Genomic DNA, 13,745 nt, shown 5'->3' on the forward strand with positions numbered 1-13,745 from the left:
CTTGAAAAATTACAAGTCCTGTGGGTAACCTAGGACAAGCATGAATGCAGTGACCCTGCAAACCTGTGCCTGTTTCCCTGCCTTGTCTGTCTACAGTGTTACAAAATTGTCACTGTTGAGAATGTATTTGTTTTCCAGTCCTGATTCTAAGGCTGTTTAATTCGCTGCCATTGTTCCTTTAGCCCCACTCTGCTGTGGATAAGCCAATATTCATCCATTTCTGCTGAACCAACCACCAAGGTTCACAAATGCAATGTTTGTAGTGGAGAACAAAACATTTGTCAGCTGGGTTGCAGTGCCCTAGTGTGAGCTGGGTTGGGGACATTCACCTAGGGCACAAGTGACCTCACCCAGCAGTCCAACACCCCATTTTCCAAATACGTGGCATTGAACATGGCTTTTCTTTTGTCTTGGTCTTTGGACACCCCATCAGTGCACACCATTTCATTCATAAAAGGGGCATGTCAGAATGAAAAGAAAAAAAATTGGGATCCAATCCTGTATATTAACAGGATCAGAAGTCATGGAATTAGCGAGGTGAATTTTTTTTTTAACCCAAAGCCACTATCAAATTTAATATTTGGACTCTTTCCCTTGCAGTGCTCAGCAATAATATGATAGCTTAAAGGGTATGTGGGGAAGGTTGATTCAGGAGCAGAGGGAACCTGAAACATCAGATCACTTTTACACATTTAACATTGAGGACTTCTTTTTGGTGTTGACCAAAAGATTACATTTATGAGTTTTTCTCTCTCTGTTTCTCTCTCTCACTGATACTTTGGAAGGCCACCTGAAAGAAGTTGGCACATTTCACTTTGCAGTTTTCTGTGTATATATGTTATTGAACAGAAATGTAGAAATTAAACAGAAAAATGAAGAAAGAACAGAAAAACATCTTAGCATTGACCTGTAATGAGTTTAATTTCAGTGCCAGTAACTCCAGCTTCTTCATCTAGTTCTCCTTCTCCTTTTCTGATCCTTATTTACATTGTTCAAGCTACCTGGTTTTGTTGGTTTCTGGGTACTAAGGACAAAACAATCCCTGGAAATCATGTTGTTATTATTACAGGTGACTCCTGTTAGGGTCAGCAGTGTTCCCTCTATACGTTTTTAGAAGCAGTTTAAATAAAAAGTGAGTTTTTTCTTAAGCTGATTAAAAAATCCAAGCATTTCTCATTTAGAAGCACACATTGGTTCTACCTGGAGATTTTAATTTGTATTCAAAAAATTAGTCTTCTTCATTCTGCTTAGTTGTTTGATGAAATTCATATGTATGTATGTTCTATATATTATTCTATGCAGAATTCTGTAGGTTCTGTGACAAGCTTAAAATCTTTTATTTCTTTATGGCAGGTTCATGTTAGGGCTGGTCTTTTCCATGGCACAGAGCTCCTTTGTAAAACAATTGTAAGCACAGAAATATCTGGGAGAAGTGACCACGTTTGGAATGAAGTGCTGGAGTTTGAGATCAATGTCTGTGATCTGCCAAGGATGGCAAGGCTCTGCTTTGCTGTTTATGCGGTCATGGATAAGATGAAAACTAAGAAGTCCACCAAGGCAATGAATCCTTCCAAATACCAAACCATTAGGAAGGCAGGAAAAGTGGTAATTATTTCATTTGTTTTCCTTGAGTGACCTCCTAATTATATCAAAATGAGCATCCAGAAATCTTTCCTTGTCCTCACTTTATTGCTAAAGAATCCAAAATGAAAAGAAAATATATTAAAAGCAGTGTATTGCATTAAGAATTGCACATCTTTGTATGAAAACTTTTGATACTTCTCAGTGATTAATTGCTTTCTGAAAGGTATCACCATTTGAAAAGAACCCCAAGCCACCCTCTCAATTTTATGTATTTTACAGTGTTTTCTGTGTAGTAACATTTGCTGACATCTCCATGTAACAATTCTTTCCTTTGGCAGCATTATCCTGTAGCCTGGGTAAATACCATGGTGTTTGATTATAAAGGACACTTGAGGAATGGAGAGCTGGTACTGCACAGCTGGTCATCATTTCCTGGTAAACCTCAGCTTTTCAGATGTGGACTTTGGGTGTCGGAGAGAGTGGGATTCAATAGCAGAATATTTACTATATGTATGCTCAGTTCTCTTGAAATAATCTCTTTATACTTGTAATTTTTATGTGGATAAATACACATTTTAATCTCTTTCCTGAAAGTATTGTTTAGCAGGAAAGAGGAAGAGCAAGAAGTAGTGTTCTAAAAGTTTCATCTGTTATGGAAGGAAAACCACATGAAATAGATGCATGATTATATCTGGTCTTACTTGCTTTTAAGGTACAGTTTAGATTTTATTTGGTACCTGTGCCATGCACCCCAAATTGAATAGATCAGTTATAACGCAAGTGATAATATTTGCACCAGCAAAAATTGTGAATTAGAATTTTGTCTTGTTCCCTGATATTGAGATCAGTTAGTGGGAGTGTCTGGAGCCTTGTGTCACTCTGATCCCATCTTGAGGAACCCTATCCCAGCCTGACTGGCCTGAAGCTCTGCTCTCCATTTGATCCAGAGGATGTGTCCTGCTTTGCAGAAGCTGCAAATCTCACTGGGATTTGTTTCATTGTAGGGATAGCTCAGCTTCCCTGGACTATTATGTTTCCTTAAGGAAATCAGTTTCTCATGGGGTGATAATCCAACATTTGGGAATGCAGGAGGCAGTTTATGCTGGAAATACAGAGCATTGCACTAAAAGTGCTGTGCAGCAAAACATGCTCTGTCCATTTTAAAAGGAATGATTTCTTTCTGCATGCTGGCCTGTAATATTAACTGTTCTATCTGTGTTTCAGACGAACTTGAAGAAATGTTGAATCCCATGGGAACCGTCCAGACCAACCCTTACGCTGAAAATGCAACAGCTTTGCACATTAGATTTCAGGAATATTCAAAACAGCCTATTAATTACCCTCCCTTTGATAAGGTAAGGGATGTCCTTAAGAGCAGTCATGAATGCTTATGTGCAGATAGTTGTGTTTTCTTTCCTTTCAACTCTGCCTTTTCCAGTGAATTCCCCTTTTCCTGCCTTTTAGTCACTGTACTGCAGTTTGTTAAACTTGTGCTGCATGAGTGGCAGTGCTTGACTTCAGGGTCTATTTTGAAGATGTACACTTTTAAAAGTGGTCTGTACATGGTCTTTTGAAGGTCAAAAGCAAATCAGTTTCCCCTATGAATGGTCTTACAAAAAGCTAAATTTATCTGCTATTCTGGAAACCTTCAAACTGTTCTTGCCTGTGATCTATAAAGATCTGTTCTCTCTTGGTACAAATGTGTGTTAGCCACTCTTTGGGACACTGCCCTGTGAGCTCAAGTCCTTTAAAGGATAAATGGACTCTTAACACTGTGTGCAAAGGGATTTCTGAAAGTCTGCTCTTGGACTAAATCCACTGAAGTGGCCCTGGCAAAAGATGAAGATAAGAATCTGTCTAGAAAGGGAGTGTATATTTGGAATACATATGGTTATTTCTGTAGTGTGAAGGATAGATGGAAAGTTGTTCAGAAACTAGCAAAAAAAGTTAAGACCTGAAAACAAGTGATGAAATAAATCTTAAAACAGACTGCTAATGATACATTATAAAAGTCAGGCTTAACTCACATACACATTCGTCTGAATTTTGGTTTGGGGGAAGTAATAACAACCTAGAAAAATTGCTTCTTTTTTTTGGAGGATTTTGCACCTTTGAGGGGCATGAACAAAAAGACAATTGCCAAGTTTTATCATCTCATTCAAAGGCAGATTTGGGATTTAAGGTTCATAAAAATGAGATCAAGTAACAAGATAGGGTTTATTTTGTTTCAGTTTAGGTTAATAGTGTTTCCCCCTCCTTGTCAGCACAGTACTTTTTCTTTTACTCAAACAACAGCGTTGGAAATGCAGTAAGAGCTAAACCACTACTGACCAACTGCTGCTTGACCAGTTAATGCTTCATATTTTATCCAGTTTTGGTATTGCTTTATTTGTAATGCTTTAAGGTTTTTGCTCATTACACTTATAGGTATTTCATTTTGAAAGAAAAAATTGATGTACATATTAGACAGGCTAAGTAAAAGTGTGTCTCTTTAGTAATCACATATTTGTTCTGGCTCTGGTGTTTTCTTTGTCCCTGCAATACCAAGTTCTCAGGAAGTTAAAACCCTGGGCTGAATGCAGCCAGTGACAGAGAGTGTAGTGACATTAAGGTAGGGTCTAATGGTCTTCATCCCTTGTGACTTTCAGCTTCATTCAACTCAATCTCCTGAAGATTCTCTTGGTGAAGGTTCTGTTGAATGAGGAGTGATGTTGCAGCAGCTGGAATTATATCAGCTGAGGATCTGTCTCTCAATGCTCCAGCTGAGACTTGCTTGCTCTATGGCTGCTTCTCATTTTCCCAGTGTTGTTGCTGTTTTGTGCCAAGAAAACAAAGAATCATATGCTAGATTTTTGTTTTGAGAAACACAATGTGCAAAAATAGATTAATATTTTCAATCATATTATTAACCTACTTGCACAGTGAGGAGCTGTTTGTGGCTGAGAGAACAAACGTGCCTGGACCAGGGATAAGAAACTTGTCTGAGAGAAGAGCCATGTGTGGGGCTGGTCCATGGCCAGTGCTGCAGGCACATCATGGGGCTCGGGGTTCACTTGAACAAAGCTGGACTTGCAAAGACTTTGAAAATTTATTTGCAAACAGAGTAACTCTGCAAAGCACAGGGAGGCAAGAATCAAGCATAGAATTAGGACAATGTGGTTTTGTTTATGCATGTTTTCACACACAGTATGTAAATAAGCTTTGAAGCCAAGTAGCAGATGTAATACATGATATTAATGAGAGTTTCATACAGAGAAAAGAAATAAAACAAGTTAGGATGCCTTTCTAAGGATTTTAGCTGCTGGGTATTTATGCTCTGATTATTGCAGACTTTTGTTGTTTCTCTTGTTGTCTGAGTAAAGACAACACAAGTCTTGATGGATCTGTGACTCCCAGACCAGCTGGGGTGCTGTCGTATTCCTGGGTGATGGGAGAGGCAGAGCTCTTAGGGAAATGAGATGCTGGATTTCCTTAGACTTTTTCTTTTTTGAGATTTTATTTCATTATTTGTTCCTCGAAGCAGCAGCATCTGACAGCTGTAGACAGACATACCTGGCCAGTTCAGCATTGTAACACCTGGCTTGGTTGCAGTAATGTGCAGAATGCACTTTGAAGAACTGCATTTACTTCTATACTTAATTCTCCATTATGGATTATTGTGTGAACCTCAGAAACCAAGTAAAATGTTCAAAAGGAAAAAAAAAAAATGGAGAGGCGATCCAAGATCTAGAGAAGTATCTGGACACACTGATTGAGATCATATGGGCAGTCTGAGAGCATGGTGAAAGGACTGGGGTGGTGGATTCTTTCTGGGATTGAGGGCTAGAAGCATGGATCCATGGGCATGGAAACAGTGCCCCTGGAAACTGCACAAGTAGAGGTGAGAATGCAAAGGATAACTTAAGAGTTGAGGAATTGGTTTGCTGCGGTGAAAAATAAGAAGGAAATGCAGAAACAGAAAGCAAGATGTCATTGGGAAGGCTGTTTAATTTAGGAGTGATGAAAAAGGAAATAATGGAGGTCATCATAAGCACTGCTGCTCCTGATCTCCCTAGACCTGCAGGTGAGAAAAGGGACACTGCACACAAGTCCATGTTATACCACTGGATATACAAAACTGCCTAAAAGATACCAACATTTCCTTATCTGCTTTGTTTCTGTAATGCTTATTCTAGCAACGTAGTCATATTTGGGGTTAAATCTAATGTATTTAAAACCAACTTCTTGCAGATACTTGAAAAGGCAGCTGAGATTGCAAGAAACAGTGACAATGTTGCAATGGCGGTGAGCATCACCTAAAGATTATTTTTAAATCAATTTTCTGGGTTTTTTTGGTTCCTATCTTCTGCATCAGTCTAGAAATAAATAAGTCAGCTTCTCAAATAGCAATTCTACTGGATCTGTTTTCTTATTCACTTTGATGAACTGCTTTAAAATTCATATATATATCTGCTTTTTCCAATATATTTTGGACTTGTCTATATTTTGTCAAAAAGCTTTACATACTCTGGATTTGGAAGACAGCTAAGATTTACATTAGAGCTGAAAAAAATTTAGGACTAGAAGACCAAAATAAGTGTCTGCCTATTTGGCAAATGTGTTTTCTTTTGATTGTTGCAAAAGTACTTTTTTATTGCTAATGAGAAGAAATGATTATATATGTATCTAAATTTGCTCATTTGAAAAATAGAAGAAGAAAGTATATGCATCCTAAACGAGAATGCTCCGTGTAGGAGTTAAAACAGAAATATTGCCATCTAGCGTCCTTAACTCTAAAGCTGAGTTATTTTTTTCAGAAAGTTCTGCACACTGGATTTGGAATCTGTTACTTACTGTGCCTACAGTAAGGAATCTGAAAGAAAGGCACAGTGGTCATTTCCTTGTGTTTCATGAGTTTTTATCTGCTATAGACTTGCTGGTATTTGAGCTACCATACCAGAATCTTACTGAATTTATCAAAGTATACATTTCTCATTTCTTAGGGTCGAGGTGGTAAGAAGTTTTATGTTGTGCTAAAAGATATAATGGAAAGAGATCCTTTATCTCAGCTTTGTGAAAATGAAATGGATCTCATTTGGACTTTGCGGTATGACTGTCGTGAAAATTTCCCACAATCGTTGCCAAAACTGCTGCTCTCTTTAAAGTGGAACAAACTTGAAGATGTTGCTCAGGTAAGGGAAAAGAAAGTGACGGTGGGGAAAAAAAGCTTCAGTTAAATCATCAGTAAACAGGATTTCTTTCCCAAGTGTAGCCAGTTTGAAATGGTGCTGTTGTGCAGGCTGGAGTTCAGTGTCTAACTTCTGCAGCCTGGACACGTAAAGAAGAACTTACTATCTCAAAAAAAAACCCCATAAACTAAAACCAAAATGCATTTCAGGGGTCCTCTGAATGATGAGAAAAACACAGTGGATATTTATACAGGCTAATGTTAAAACCTTGTGCTCAAATTTGGTCTTAAAAGCAAAAATTTCCCAGACTCATCCAGTGCAGCCCCATGCTCCAGCACGGTCAGCCTGAGCTAGGCTGTGTCCAGCTGAGTTGGGAGTATCTCTACCAGTGGAGACTCCACAGACTCTGGGCAACAAACTCCAGTGCTTGGCCACCCTCACAGCAAGAATGTTTTTTATAAGGCTATTCAAAAAAAAAAAAAACAAAAAACCTTTGTAAATCAAAATCTGAAATAAAACTTCTTGTTAAAATGGTTAAGCTGCTCAAATACTATAAAATCCACATCTCAGAGTGGGTAATTAAAACTCACCGAGGCAGACAGATGATTTTTCAAAGAGATGTGAGACCCACCAGTGCTACAAAACACATAATTCTTATCCTGTCTCTTTTACCAAATAGTCTCTTTAAAATAACTTCTAAGGATGTGAGGCTAGTGCTGTGATACAAGGTGCATTTTCAGTAAAATTGTTTAATTTGTTTGCTGCACAGATGTGCAAGGTTATTTCACTACACTGTAACAAAGTTGGTGTTGCTGCCTTTTGCTGTATTTGCCCAAAGAGAATCCAATTCCTGGGGCACTTTTTTGGGAATAGATTGAACTTTAATACAGGAGAAATTATATGAGCTGATAGTAAGACCATCCCTGCTTGATAGACTGGTTTTAAAAGTAATAAAACAACAGGTTTCTGGATTGGTATTGAAATGTTTTAGTCAGATTGTGTACAGTGAAGTTTGGGCCAAACTAAAAAGTCTGGCCCAAGTTACCAAGCACAGGTGTTGTTCTGGTCTTCCTGAAAGAATTCAGATATAAATGATGCTCACCTTCTCACAGACCACTACACTGAGATAATGTTTGTGTCTTTCCCTGAGCCTCATTTAAAAAATTTTCAACTACCTTTTTTGACTTTTATAAACTTAGAGCTAAAAAGCATTTGCTGTGAAGGGTTATGACTGATGGTATAAAACTCTATTGCCCCTTAATATTCTGACCTTCACCTGTTACAAGCTACGTGTTCTGGGAAGAAAAGGCAGTCACTCCATGAAAATTCATCTTCTGTCTATCCATGATATGATTATTGTGATTATCCAGTCAGTCAGACTCTTAGTTTGCTCTAGCAGGGGTTCATTTTCTGCTACATCCTTCCTCCTAGCTAGGTGTATATGTTCTGTGAACTTCTGAAAATAAGTGGCATTTCATCCCAGCTCCTTGTCAGTGCCATGAACACTACACTAACAAAATTGAACACTCACACATTGCTTGCTCACTTGTGTTCTTTCGTGTGCAAGAATCCTGTTTCTTAGTAGTTCCATTACTTCTGAATTTATTGTTCATTATTAAAAGTTATCTGCAAATCAGAACTGTAGAAATACAAGCAGGCACTTGTTTGCTCCTTAAAATATGTGAAGGAAAAGGCATTCTGAGTGCTGGGGCTTGTAAAATATGGCCCTTGGTGGCAGTTTTGAAAAGTTACTTGGAATATGGATATTAGCTGACAGCTCAAAGTCCTTCACACTTGGAACCATTAAATATTACATATGCATAAACCTTTTTATTTAAATAGATGGCTGAAAATATGTTGTTGTCTTGTTACTGTGTACTTTCTGGAAAGAATATATATATGTTTGCTTATCTATAGACAGTAGTGCAATTTATATCATAATATTGGTTTTGGCAGTGTGGAGAGTCTCTCTCAAAAATGAGATCTTACCTTAAACCTGCTGAATATTTCTGTAGTACACAGATATGTCAGTACTCCTAATGATTTACCTTTTCAGGTAAGGCAAGACACCCTCATTAATTTTAGGAATTCCAAAATTATCAGGATTTATAATTTACTTCCCATTAAAATTAAATACTCGCTGTACCAGCTGTAGTTGTCTGCTACAAGGTGCACGCTGTTGTACCAAATGTTGTTTTAATGCCCATTTTTAGATGTATTGTAGTAAGTCTTGACACTTCAAGAAAGAAGTTCAAAAAACCCCAAACACCATACAATAAAACAACACAACCCAAAGAAGCAACCAAATATCAGCTGTTTATAAGAAAAAGCAATCAAACACCAGCTGTTTGTAAGCAAATGGACTTAATAACTATATTCCTGTTTTTATTAATGCCGCTTAAAAATAGCGAGGCTCTTTTAGAAATGTACTCTCTCATATTTGAATGTAGACTATCTTTAATCTGTTAGTTCAGTGGTCCATGAAGTTATGTCCAGTGGATTCAAGCAGCTTTCCTGAATTATTTACCATTGTTTACCAAGCCCTGGTTGGATTTGCAGGATTTTAGCAGAATGGTTGCACTGAAGGAATTGCCCTTCCTGCTGCCATAACCTCCCTGCTCAGCAGAATAGCGTGCTGGCAGAACTTGTTATGAGAATTCTCAGGCAGTATTTATTCTCAAAGCAGAATTAAAACAAAAAAAAATAAAAGAAATTTTTTTTTAAATCCACTTGCTTTCAGTGAAGTGACATCATCATTAATGAGAAGTAGAGAAAGGACAATAATTTGAAATAATTTGAATAAAAATACTGGCCTGTGCTTAATTTTATTGTCTCATATAGTCTTCTTAGGGAAGAAATTGTGGTTATTTCTTTATAGGAGAAAATATTGATACACCAAGGCCAAATTCAAGTTTTCTCTGAAACATGCATTGTTCATTCTCATTGTAACTACCTGTACAATGATTTCAGCAAAGGGAGGAGCTCTGTATTTTCAAATCTTCTTCCCAGTAAATGTACATTTACTGGAAAAAAGTCATGTGGACCATGACTTTCACTGCCTGATGTATGAGGCATGTGGGGCCACGTGAGCTCATTTTCCAGACTATTTCAGGTTCTCCATTTCAATCATTCAGTATTAACTAAAATGTCTCTATATTCTTGCTGTTTCTGCACCCGATTTACAGTAGATTGTGTAGAAATTCTGATCGTTTTGGCAGAGCTGCTGTTTGCATGTTCAGTGTCTGCCTTGTGTATTAAATATTCACTCAGGGTTAGTATTGCCCTGCAGAGTTTCAGTGCCGGTGTTCCTGCTATGGAAATGTTGCTGGCTGCAGTCCTTGACAGCAGGACTGGCATCATTGACCCTTGCTGGGTCAGTAGATTTTGGAGTGTACATCTGAGTGTATTTTTCTGTGGGAATGTCACATCTATGTTTGAAACACCTTTAGTTTTACTTTACATCATTATGGATTGTACACGTGTCCATACCTGTATTTGCCCATGGAAGGAGTTTAGCTGATCCTTTCCCTCCACTTGTGGAGTTGCAGCACAGCCCTGTCTTTGTGCTGTGATTCATGCCCATTTCTTGCCTTCTGGATTTCACAAAAATGATCACTCTGTTCAGAATCTGCTCCCAAGGTGTATAAATGGTGTTATAAACATGCCTGTTAAATGTGGGCTGAGAATGTGAATTCATGTTAGTCCTACTGGAACTGGAAGTAGGAGCTGATGGGTGACAGAGTAGAAATAAAGGCTTTTCACTGCTGTAAAGTAATTATGAAATCAGGAGAAAAACAAGATCTTAATTATTCAGATTTTATAAGTTGCTATTGAAATATAAAATAACCTGTGTTACCTAATTTGTAGGGAAGGGTATTATTATCATGACTTGTTCCTACAGAAAGAAACATCTTGTGCTGTTGATACACTGAATTTATACTAATATGCATTTATATTAATGTGCATTAAAGTGTTTATTTGTATCTATAGTGCACTGTTTCAGTGATACGACTCTATACATATTGCTCTCAGCAGGTAGCTGTGAGCTTCATAACAGTGCAATAAACTCAATTTATTTTGTGAGGCCTCTAAATGTTCTTCTTTTTGGTAGTTCAAAGTTATGCATCACTGTATTCTGTCATTTTTTCCCAGCACATTATTGCATCAGTCTAGGGATTCTTCATTTATTTTAATATCTAACCTGACTCTTTTTTTTTTTTTTTTTTTTTTCCCAATTTAAGCTCATTGCTATTCACAGTGAAAGTTCAAAAAGGCTCCATCAGTTGAGGTGGACAAATATTTTTGGTAAAGAAAGCTCTCTCTCAACAAAAAACTTTTTTTTTATCCTGTAGAAAACTTTCACTGTTACCAAAATGGTAATATATCTATGAGAGCACTTACAAAACATCCTATTTTTATTGAATTTCTGTTTTTAAAGCATACATATCTGGTGTTACCTGATTTCTGTTTACTGTGCATTGTGTCTGCATGTGAAGGTTTTTCAGATTAAAAATAATTTGCATCATTTTAAAGAATAACAAACTTAGAGGTGGGCCCAGCTACCCCAAATTATTTCTCTCCTCTTTACAGCCCCCCAGCCCATTTCAGTTGGTCACCATCTTCTGTTCATTTGAGTGCCTTTATGAGCAGTGAGACCCACCTGTGTCCTTACCTGTCACCTTTTTTTTGGAACAGCTTCAGGCCCTCCTGCAGATCTGGCCCAAGCTGCTGCCCAGGGAGGCTTTGGAGCTGCTGGATTTCAACTACCCTGACCAGTATGTCAGGGAATATGCAGTGGGGTGTTTGAGGCAGATGAGGTAGGTGAGGGTTTCTGGGGTGCCAGACTTCATTCTTTCTGCTCACAGGATAAAAGAACCCCAAGAGGAAAGAGCTGAACACACTGCCTGCCATGAATAGGTGGCCAAATAAAGCAGTCTGATTTCTGGAGAGGCTCACTGGCAGCTAAATAAAACCACCTTATTCTGACACCTTGTAGGAAATGATGATTATTTTCCATGTTGCAAGGAGAGCACCAGTTCACCTTTGTCCCAGAGAGGACTGGGTGTCCATCCCTTTCTTGGGCAAAGGAGTGAGAGAAACTCTGAGAGAAACGTTTTAGTAACAAAGGGAGAAATACCCCTGGAGTCAAGTACTGTAATGCCTGGCACCCAGCCACCTCCACTCTGCTGTACCATTTAATAGGAATGTGAGCTGCAGCATGTAATAAATAATGAGAGAATTACCAAGAGATTTGGTTTTGATTCACAGATTTCTTCATTCTCTGCAGTTCTTCCCTTATTGCATTTCATTTGCTGTCCTATGTAACCTAGGGCAGGACTTGTGTAACATTATCATTACTGCACTTTTCCTGTCCTTGAATTCTGAATTCTCTGTGGTGAATACTTCAGTGATTAATTTTTAATGGTCAAGGATAGACTTTTGGGGTAAAAAAAAAAAAAAATTATTTTGACTTCTTTCCAATCCAAACAAGGAATTTGGGTGCTTAGAATTCCGTCATAAGAATGCATCTGGAATTATTTCCATCTGGAAATTGCACTAAGTTGTGTGTTGTCCTTCTCTGTGTGATAGGGAGACACTCTTGGTATTGAACCAAATTCTGTCACTGTTGGGTTTGTCATATGCACTTGAATTTCTAAAGTAGCACTAATCATTTATGTACCTCATTCTAGTGATGAAGAGCTCTCTCAGTATCTTCTCCAACTTGTACAAGTCCTGAAGTATGAGCCTTTTCTGGATTGTGCACTCTCCAGGTTTCTCCTGGAAAGAGCACTCGGCAATCGGAGAATAGGACAGATGTTGTTCTGGCACCTGAGGTAGGAGATTTTCCTTTCATCTTTCTGGAACTATTGAGCCTGATTGGGCTTTCAAATAAGATTTCTTGAGTTTTTTTCTAAATGAGCCATTATCATAGTGCCCCACAACTCCTCTTCATTTATTTGTCTTTGGCATCTATAGATCAGACCTCTCATTAAAAATAGAGTGGTCTGTAATCTACCCTTGGATGAAAGTATTCTAAACTGCATTCAGCTCTGACTACCTGATGAGTTAGGTTTGTAAATACCCATAGTGTTTATTTTGGCTGTGGGTACAGTAAAAGCACAATATTTATACCTCACAGTTAGGAAAAAATTATTATTGTTGCAAGTCTAACAGAAAATAAAAGCTGTTCTGTGTATTCTTGCTGCTTTTGATAAGCAATTTCGTGAATGGCAGAAGCCTTGCAGAATGGACTGGAATAGGTTGGATAGGTTGATTCTGTCTTTAGAACACAATTAATTTTAATATTTCTAGCTAAAAAGAGCAAGTGTTACATGAAAATGTTTTGGAGGATAATTGGATCTGATACAAAATTCAGTGGTTTGTTTCAAAGTGTTCTCCTTCAGGCAAATTGGGCTTTTCCCTTACAAAGAATGGAGAATGTGTGGTTTAAAGTCAGCCCTTCAGTGACTTCTCAGTGCTGCTCTGAATAAAAGGGGGTCCTGAAGCAGGTCCTGAGCAGTCACCAGCTCTTGGCATGAGCCCTGCTGCCCCTCGAGCAGCAAGGATCCTGCATCCAAATTGGCCTGTCCTCTTCATCTCCAGCACAGAGGGGTTCTAGCATCTCCTAGGAAATCTGGCTTGTTTCAGCTATGTGACCATGAGGTGTTCTAATGTTTGGCGTGACCATGAGGTGATCTAATATTTGTTTTGGGGTTTTTGTGTTTGTTTTGGGTTTCTGAGTGACTGGAACGATGCAGTTGTGTGAATGCTGTGGTCTGATGAGCAGCTTTTCCCCTGGCAGGTCGGAGGTTCACATCCCCGCCGTGTCGGTGCAGTTCGGTTTGATACTGGAGGCTTATTGCAGGGGGAGCGTGGCTCACATGAAGGTGCTGGCTAAACAGGTAGGGACTTCCCTTCCCTTTCCTGTCACCCTGACCTCTCCAAGCCTGGAAGCCCCATCCTTACTCCGTTGCTCCTGGGCTGCCTTGACAA

The 13,745-nt window shown here is 38.5% G+C and overlaps 1 protein-coding gene across 3 annotated transcripts in view; it reads left to right on the plus strand.

Moving 5' to 3' along the window:
* The window catches only part of PIK3CB (phosphatidylinositol-4,5-bisphosphate 3-kinase catalytic subunit beta), an 85,448-nt gene that overhangs the window by 57,866 nt on the left and 13,837 nt on the right, over positions 1-13,745 (plus strand). For all 3 annotated transcript variants that reach the window (XM_053986428.1, XM_053986429.1, XM_053986427.1), the window contains 8 exons: positions 1,354-1,605; positions 1,923-2,019; positions 2,809-2,939; positions 5,815-5,868; positions 6,567-6,755; positions 11,448-11,569; positions 12,443-12,586; positions 13,555-13,654. In XM_053986428.1, the coding sequence (XP_053842403.1) occupies positions 1,354-1,605; positions 1,923-2,019; positions 2,809-2,939; positions 5,815-5,868; positions 6,567-6,755; positions 11,448-11,569; positions 12,443-12,586; positions 13,555-13,654 (1,089 nt within the window). The remainder of the gene's footprint in view (positions 1-1,353; positions 1,606-1,922; positions 2,020-2,808; positions 2,940-5,814; positions 5,869-6,566; positions 6,756-11,447; positions 11,570-12,442; positions 12,587-13,554; positions 13,655-13,745) is intronic.

The sequence above is a fragment of the Vidua macroura genome, chromosome 10, assembly GCF_024509145.1.
Source record: "Vidua macroura isolate BioBank_ID:100142 chromosome 10, ASM2450914v1, whole genome shotgun sequence".
NCBI lineage: Eukaryota > Metazoa > Chordata > Aves > Passeriformes > Viduidae > Vidua > Vidua macroura.